General features: G+C 36.5%; 1 protein-coding gene across 1 annotated transcript; it reads left to right on the plus strand.

Annotated features, from left to right (window-relative positions):
- The first annotated feature begins 57 nt into the window (after window positions 1-57).
- LOC106139053 (uncharacterized) lies at window positions 58-4,548 on the plus strand. Its single transcript, XM_013340391.2, has 6 exons — window positions 58-302; window positions 882-1,070; window positions 1,334-1,509; window positions 1,675-3,042; window positions 3,277-3,470; window positions 3,981-4,548. Exons 1-6 carry the CDS (start codon window positions 203-205, stop codon window positions 4,498-4,500), a joined length of 2,547 nt encoding a protein of 848 aa, XP_013195845.2. The 5' UTR covers window positions 58-202; the 3' UTR covers window positions 4,501-4,548.
- The last annotated feature ends 5,092 nt before the right edge of the window (window positions 4,549-9,640 follow it).

The raw sequence follows: 9,640 nt of genomic DNA on the forward strand, positions 1-9,640 counted from the left end.
CCAGTACCATTAAAAAGTAAAAAGTCGAGAGTGAAGAAGTGTAAAATATACAAACGTCAATAAGGAACATAACCAAGTTCCATGAGCGAGGCGAGCTGTCAAAAATAAAAAACACGTGTGGTAGTGATAGTTGAATATAGTGGTTTAAAATTAAGATTCCAGTGGATCTTTAATAATCTTCGTTATAATTAAATTGTAAACCATGGGACGTAAAGCAAAATTCGATGAAACAAAAAAAGTAAAAAAGGGTCCTGGTAGAAAAGCTAAGAAACAAGGAGACCCTGTCTTCCGCAAGGAATTGAGTAAGTACAAACACGCTGCTGATACCGTTTAAGCGCGTCGAAGAAAAGAATGATGATTCTTACTTAATTAATTTCAAAACATACTATTCTTTGCGCTTTTCCATACATCATACTTCTCTGTATCCTCTTTGTTCGCATATATTACTGTCTTCATGCAAGCTTATTAGTTGAGGGTGCTCTTGACCTGACCTTTCGCCAGAATGTACTGATTTGATCAGGGTACATTGTTCTAGGTGTTCCCCTTCCAAAGTTTCCATTTGCACTCTTTGTATATTTAATAGTTAATCTACTTTAATTTTCTATGATCAAACATTTCAGCATACTATTATCTATACCTATCTGTCACAAATTTTCTTTTCTCATAATAAAACATTCCCAAATCATATTGTGTCTGTTCCATCAATTTATCTATCATACATACATAAAATCAAGCCTCTTTCCCGGAGGGGTAGGCAGAGACTACATCTTTCCACTTGCCACTATCTCTGCATACCTACTTCCTTTGCTTCATCCACATTTATAACTCATTTTATCTATCATGAATGTGGATAAAGGGAAGAATGTATGTATTTGTTACAGTTGATGATGATGAACCAAAAAAACTAAGCCACAGGCAAAAGCAGCGGGCTGCAAGGCGAGTGAAGAAAAAGACGGAATTAGCAGAGAAGAGAAAATCTCTCAAAGAGGCGAAGAAAAATGTCGCCAAACAGACTGAGTTAAAGGTTGAGGAGAACTCTGATAATGATTCTAATGATGAAAATGTACAAGGTTGGTAAATGTTGTACTTATTCCTCTAAAGTAGATCCAATCAATGTCTTTAACATTGTTTGGATACCTAAAACAATTCTATATAATGACAATGTCAAGATTGCATTATACAGTTTGTATTAATTCAATTTATATCTTTATTATTTCAAAGCCTTTTGAAATGGATACAATTTAGACCTTCGAGCATGCTTTATTTAGATATTACATGACAGTGGCTGCTTTTCCAAAAATCATACCTGCCAGTGTTGTGCTATTAATTACAGGATTTACTGATGATAATAAAGAGTGGTTGAAGCCAAAACAAAATGTGAAAAGCAAAAAGACAAAGGTACCTGACACCGATGATAGTGACAGTGGCCATGACGAAGGTTCTGAGGGTGAAAGTAGTGATGGCAGTCCAGAAGAGGCAGGAAAAACAGGTCCTGGAGAGAAATACAAGGTAACATTTGGTAGCAATACAGTACCTATGTTCATACAAACAATTTCATCATAATTAGTCTATTGTTATATTTTTTTTTTAAAGTGTCTTGTAGCAAAAAATAAATGATTTATCTATCTATGAACATGATAATGTGAAAATTCTTATTATTGTTTTAATATTTAGGTTGGTACTTTGGATGACCTCTTTCAAGATTCAGATAATGAAAATGACGAAGCTGCATCAGAGGATGAAGGTGCAGAAATATCAGGGAAATTGGAATACAACTCTGATTCTGATGAAGAAAAAAGTGATGATGATGATGACGGCGATAATGACATGCTTCCAATAGAGAAGGCAAATCTTAAACTTAAAAAAAAGCAAAAATTGGACAAGAAGTTAGCTGATGATGAGATGCAATTAAATATATCTAAACAGGATGTTTTTGCATTCCCCACAGAAGAGGAACTTGAAAATCCAACCAGTTTGCAGGATGTTCATCAGAGGATAAAAGATGTGGTTTCAGTACTGACTGATTTTAGTCGCTTAAAACAGGAAGGTCGGTCACGTTGTGAATACACAGACCTGTTACTGAAAGACCTCTGCACATATTACAGTTACAATGAATTCCTCTTGGAAGTGTTGATGCAAATATTTCCAGTTGAAGAATTGGTTGAGTTCTTAGAGGCCAGTGAAGTTGCAAGGCCAGTAACAATTAGAACAAACAGCCTTAAGACTAGAAGAAGAGATTTAGCTCAGGCTCTGATAAATAGAGGTGTTAATCTGGACCCTGTTGGTAAATGGAGTAAAGTGGGTCTTGTTGTCTACAGTTCTACAGTGCCCATTGGTGCAACACCTGAATATTTAGCTGGCCATTACATCTTACAAGGAGCATCAAGTTTCTTGCCTGTTATGGCATTGGCTCCACAAGAAAATGAAAGAATACTGGACATGTGTGCAGCTCCTGGTGGTAAAGCATCTCATATTGCTGCTATTATGAAAAATACTGGAGCACTATTTGCAAATGATGCAAACAAAGAGAGGACAAAGGCTGTAGTGGGCAATTTTCACAGACTGGGTGTTGTTAATGCTGTAATCTGTAATTATGATGGCCGTGAATTCCCAAATGTGATCAAAGGGTTTGATAGGGTTTTGTTAGATGCCCCATGCACTGGTACGGGAGTCATTGCTAAAGATCCCAGTGTAAAAACAACGAAAGATCAAAAAGATATTCAAAGGTGTTTCAATCTTCAAAGGCAGTTGTTGCTAGCAGCCATAGACTGTTGTAATGCTAAGTCTAGCACAGGTGGATATATTGTATACTCCACTTGTTCAATATTGCCTGAAGAAAATGAATGGGTGGTGAATTATGCCTTGAAGCGAAGAAATGTTAAATTGGTTCCAACTGGCCTTGATTTTGGAACTGAAGGTTTTGTAAAATACAGACATCATAGGTTCCACCCATCTTTGAAACTGACAAGAAGATTTTATCCTCACACACATAATATGGATGGTTTCTTTGTTGCAAAACTGAAGAAATTCTCTAATGTTATTGTAAGTATATTAAAAATGCAATTTAAGTTTACTCATGGGCTAATGAATCACCATTTTTAAAAAAAGAGAAGGAACAATTCATTATTTTTATACTCTATTGTTTTTGTTAATTAAATTTTCAGTCGGGTTTGACATCTTATTATGAATTTAAAACACTTACAAAATAAAACTAAATAAAATTAGTAGCCACTATTTTTGAGAATTTGTTATATACATAGTTGCATTTACTTACAGCCTGAACCTGTCAAGGATGAGGATGATGAAGAAGAAAATAAAACAGTGCCTGAAGCGGAACAGAATGGTGATGCTGATTCCAGTGATGACGCCAAGGCAAATATCACAAAGAAAATCAATGCCGTTAAAAGACCAGCTGAACTTGTTGATATTGGTCCTCAGAAAAAGAAAAATAAGCCTCAAGGTGGCAAAAGGTAATAATTTTTCCAAGAAATATTCACACAATTATGTCATTCGATATCTGCCTTGATTCATGTTGTCCTCATACAGTTTGGATTGCAGTCATACAAACTTCTAAAATTATATAGCAATAGTGCTGCTAGATAATAGGTATATTTATTTTAAAAAAAGTCTTATTTTACAAGATTCCAAAGAAATTTATAGGGTAGGATTATGTTTTTATTGTAAACTTCATTATATGCATAACTCATATTTGCTGTGCTGGTTAAAATTATACCATTAGTTCCAGTTTTTTTTAATCATACAATGATTTTAAGAAAACTGCTCTTTGGACCGGATACTCATTATACTGGTTGCATTGTCTATTAACGTATTAGTCTTTCTTAGTATATCTCTCTCACCTTTGCATGTATCAGTTTCATTACCACCACTACATTATGCTTCAGCACCTGAGGTACACATTCTGTATTTTTTCTAAACACTTATAAATATTTTATAGTATCTAATAGTTAATTTATTTTTAGCACTAATCCTAATGCTGCTCAGTCACAACCAAACGAAGGTAAGAAGAAAAAGCATAAAAAGAATAAGAAAAACAAACTAGCAACTGATGGTGAAAATAATAAGCAAATTAACAATGTAGCCAACATTCAAAGCAATAAAGACAATAATGGTCAAGAAAAAACTGGCAAGAAGAAAAAGAATAAACAAAAGAATAAAATTACTAATGGAGATAACATGAAAAGCAATGCACAAGTGGGCACAGGAACAGTAAATAGGGTCCAATCAGTTTCAAGTAATACCATAAGTTCAAGTCCAATTAAGAAAAATAAGGACAAATATAAGCCGTCAGGAGGTGTCAATGCTATAACTGGCAGTAAAATTGAAAATAAAATACCAGAAAATTTGGAAGCAGCAGTTGCGAAAAAACTGAAAAATAAAATGAAGAAACAGAAAAAGAAAATAGGAGGTCTGAAAGAAAAGAGCGTTATAAAACCACAGAAGAAACCTCAACAGGGTATGGGGAAAAAAATCAAAACATAATTTATTGTTTTAAGTGAGATTATAATAAATTACTTAATTGATTTTTAAGTTTATCCTTTCATTTTAATAAATAAATACATACATACATAGGCTGCAAATCGTCTTACTACTCGTACAAAGTTCATCCACGCGCATCCTACACACTTTCGGCGGTAGAAGTCAAAATAATAAGACGTGTTTGATTTTGCTCTAATTTAAATTTAATTTTTAATTATATTGTATTTATTAATGAAGTAAATTTACCTCTAATTTATTGGCCAGCTAGCACCTAATTTATTCCTCTCACAATTTTCGCACTAATCTCCTATTACTACATAACAATGGATCAACTTGCACAATTGAAATCACAAATGGATGATATGTCCAAAATGTTTGCAACGAGGATGTCCTTGTTTGAGGAAAAGAATGCTGGAGGCAGTAGCCCACAGGATATGAAACATCTATCAAGTGAGTTCCAGAATTTTAAAATATTTATTTGGAAAGCTGTATCTGGTCTCCGGTCACAAATGGAGCTGGTTATACAGACATTAGACTGCTTTGAGATGAGGTCCAGAGCTAACCTTTTATTGCTTCATGGTGTGCCTGAAGACAAAAAGGAAAATCTACTGGATAGGGCACTCAATGTTTGTCACACCAAATTGCAGCTACCGGACTTGTCTAACCAGTCACTATCAGTTGTGCGCTTGGGCAAGAATATTCATCCCAACAAACCCAGGCCCATATTGCTACGCTTCACTGACTGTAGCAGCCGGAATAAAGTATGGGCTGCCAAAAAATCGCTCAAAGGAAGTGGTCTCACTGTGTCTGAATTCCTTACAACTGCACGTCATGCTGTATTCATTGAGGCAAGAAAAGTCTTGGGCATCAAGGGCTGCTGGACAAGCGATGGCCGGATTGTAGTGGTGTGTGCGAATGGCTCCAAACGCAAAATCACTAGGATGGAAGAGTTGCAGTCTGTACTAGCACAGCTTCCTGTCGCAACTGAGCCTGCCAGCGCTTCTTCATGTCACCTTCAGGCTCCTAAGGCGAACATGAGTTCTGTTAAGGAGAGCATCAGCGGGTCTACAAGTGGGCCTAACAACAAGCAATCGCGAAGTACCAGGGCTGCTAGTAAAACCAGTAAATAGCTACACAATACTTCCTTGCTTTTCTTTTTCTTTCACTAGATACTTTATTTTCTTCTTTGTGTGTGGGTATTTATTTGCCATAAATAATTTCGTTACGTAACATTAGAGTTCGTTACTGGTCGCACGGTATTTTTATATTTATTTTATTCAAAATTGAATGTGCCGACTATAAACGATCAAATCTGTGTTGTGACATTAATCTTGTGGCGTTTTGACGTTTGTCTCTGTCACAAATGACAGTACCTAAATATTACAACATTGTGAAACTTGTGATGCGTTCCGTTTCAACAAAACATTATTGTGGTTTCAAACTTATTTTTTTTTTTATTTTTTTTTTATTGTTATCTGATTTTTTTTTTGTCTCCAATAAATTTAGTATGGTAGCTGTCGGCCAGTAATTGAGGAATTAGCTTAAATACTAGTTTTAATTTTATTCGTATTTTAATTGTATTTACTATTTATTTATTTGCTTGATGTCTGATGTGCTAAGATTTAACTGTAATGATGAATATTTCTCTCTTTCCTCTTCCGATGTGTCTCAATTTCACAGTACGTGTGACGATCCTGACGAGGTCTGTCTAAATGATAATTTGAAAATTGAGTTTTCTTCGTTTCACAAAAATTTCAATGTGGCTCACATCAATGCTCAAAGTATTCCAGCACATTTTAATGAGCTTTTAACTACATTTGCATCTACGCAAATTCATGCTATTTTAATCTCCGAAAGCCTCCTCAAACCCTCATTGCCATCCACGCTCTATCTTCTGCCTGGCTATCGACTTTTCAGAAATGACCGCTCATATACCGTCGCGCAGAATGGCAAGACTAGGATAGTTGGCGGTGGTGGCGTGGCTATCTATTTACGTGAAGACATTCCTGCACAAGTCCTTTCTCAATCCATCCCAGAGGCAAATGCTCCTGAGCACTTATTTTTAAACATTAATCTTCATCACACTCAAATTCTACTTGGCGTCTACTATAGCCCATCTCTTCATATTAATTATTTTAACTCATTAGACTGTCTTCTGTCAAGGTTTCGTCCTCAATTTGAAAATATTATTTTAATGGGAGATTTTAACACTTGCCTTATTAAAAATGATTCGAGATCTAAAACTCTTTGTTCTCTTCTTCATTCTTTTGACCTACATGTGTTGCCCCTCAATCCCACCCACTTCCCGCACAACGGTCCACCATCTTTACTTGACCTCATTATAACATCCTCACCAAATTTATGTCCTTTACATGGCCAATATAACGCTCCCTGCTTTTCAGCGCATGATCTTATTTTCGCGTCTTTTAAACTGCGCTCACCCAAATTCAGACACAAACTTATTTTGCGTCGTAATTTCAGGGACTTAAATTGGAAAGTTTTTGAGGATGACTTGATGAAGGTTGATTGGGACTTACTTCTTTCTGCGCCTGATGTAGATGCCAAGGTAGCTGCTTTCAACTCCACTATCCTTTCCCTATATGACAAGCACGCCCCATTGCAACAGGTGCGGGTTAAGCACTTCCCGGCTCCCTGGTTAACTCTGGCCATCAAAGCGCTAATGGCTAGGAGGGACAAGGCCAAATTGAAGTTACGTAGAAACCCCTGTGAGACTAATCGCGAAAATTACATCGTGTTGCGGAATCTTTGTAACAAGCAGTGTAGAGAAGCAAGACGAAAGTATATCTACGATAGCATCGACTCATGTCCACCTAACAATTTGTGGAAGTTCTTGCGTAGCATTGGGGTAGGCGAGCAAGCGTCTCCTTCAATTATAAATGTTGACATAAATCAACTCAATAATCATTTTTGCTCACCTCCCTTAAATCTCACACCTAATATTAAGCAGGCAACTCTTACTCAACTTGCTGCAAGACCTACTCCTGACTGCCCTTTTTTTGACTTTGACCCTATTACTGCCGATGAGGTGATCAAATTTGTTGGCAAACTTAGGTCCAACGCGATGGGTTATGACCGAATAACTTTGAACATGGTCAAGCCAATTGTATCGATAATCGCACCCCATCTTGCTTCAATTATAAATTTTTCTTTGAGTTCTGGAGTATATCCGTCTGCATGGAAATTAGCACACATTATTCCTCTTCCCAAAATATCTAACCCAACCCTACTGTCCCATTTCCGTCCTATCTCTATCCTACCACTGTTATCTAAAATCCTAGAACACCATGTTCAGCGGCAATTCTCTAGTCACTTGATAAGGCATAGATTGCTGAGTCCTTACCAATCTGGTTTTAGAGTAGGCCATAGTACAACCACAGCTCTCCTAAAAATTACGGAGGACTTGCGTTTAAACATTGATAATAAGAGCCTCACAGCCCTAGTTCTCCTAGACTTTTCTAATGCTTTCAACTCAGTTGATTTTGATATCCTGCTGGCTGTTCTGGGTTCTTTAAAAGTTTCTTCATCTTGTCTTCTGTGGTTCCGCTCCTATCTTCAGGGTCGCCATCAGAAAGTTTACGCCAACCAGATTAGTTCTGACTGGTGTGGGCTCGCTGCTGGTGTACCACAAGGAGGAGTTCTTTCTCCCATACTTTTTTCTATTTTTATAGATGGAATAACGGCCCTTTTATCCTCCTCTTTTCATCTTTACGCTGATGATCTCCAAATTTATGCAGCTGCCCCACTTGATGAATTCCACAATGCTGTCGGCGTTATCAACGCAGACCTTATTTCAATTGCGAATTGGGCTCGGAATTTTGGACTTACGATAAACGCGAACAAATCTCAGGCAATTATTATCGGTAGCCCTCATTTTATTAGTAGATTAAATTTATCCTTGGTACCCAACATTTCACTCAATGGTGAAATTATCCCTTTTACTAATAAAGTAAAAAATTTGGGTATCATATTTGATCAGACTTTATCGTGGGCCCCTCAAATCAATGACGTAAGTCGAAAGATTTTCTACTCACTACACGCCTTGAAACGACTTCAAAACTTCTTGCCTCTTAAAACTAAAATTATGTTGGCTAGCTCACTCTTGCTACCTCATCTTGATTACGCTGACATAGTCTATTTGGATCCGTCTGAAGAACTTCTCAATAAACTCGACCGTTTACAAAATGTTTGTATAAGATATATTTTCGGTCTCCGGAAATACGATCATATTTCGAAATTTCGTGATCAACTGAACTGGTTGCCTATCAGAGCTCGCCGAAATCTCCATATTCTTTCTCTGCTCTTTAATGTTCTTTTCAATCGATCTTTCCCCTCGTATCTTCACGAAAAATTCTCTTTTCGCGAACCGGACAATCGTCTAAGATCCTACAATAAACTTCTTCTATGTGTTCCTTTACACTCTTCCCATTCCTACTCTAAATCTTTCTCCGTAAAGGCTGCAAAGCTTTGGAATTCTCTCCCCTTGGACACTAAAAAAGCACAGACCCTCAACATATTTAAAAATAATGTATTTAAGTTCCTGTCCAGTTAAGCACCTAGATCGAACGTCAGGCAATTTATCTTAGTTTATGTATGTTTATTTATTAATAAGTTTATACATATATATTTATTGGATAGGTATATGTCTATTATATGTATTTCTGTTAGTATATTATTATATTGTTGCTAAAAACACAGTGACTTGCCGCTATTTACTGAATTATCTAGTTCCTTTATTGTTTTGCCGGTTGACTGGAAGAGATCCCTTTATGGGATAAGTCCGCCATTGCTAGTGATTTGTTTATTTTATAACTTTGTACTTTTTTCTTGTTACTGTGTAAATTTCTATGCAATAAAGATATTACAAACAAACAAACAAACAAACTTTCGCATTCATAATGTAGGATTAGTAGGACTATGTAGATGCGTGCAGTAACGCTCGAAATCTTATTCCCCGTTCCCCTTCCGCTTCCTCAACACTACTCTGTTCATTCATATTCGACAGTTACGGATACTCATTCGAATCCAGAAACTTACATACGAAAGAGAGCTTACGCTCAGAATTTTCGGTTGTAAGTTGTCTGTTAGTTAGTAAAGACTAAGAGTTCATATTCATTTCTTGATG

Source organism: Amyelois transitella, chromosome 5, assembly GCF_032362555.1.
Source record: "Amyelois transitella isolate CPQ chromosome 5, ilAmyTran1.1, whole genome shotgun sequence".
Classification (NCBI taxonomy): domain Eukaryota; kingdom Metazoa; phylum Arthropoda; class Insecta; order Lepidoptera; family Pyralidae; genus Amyelois; species Amyelois transitella.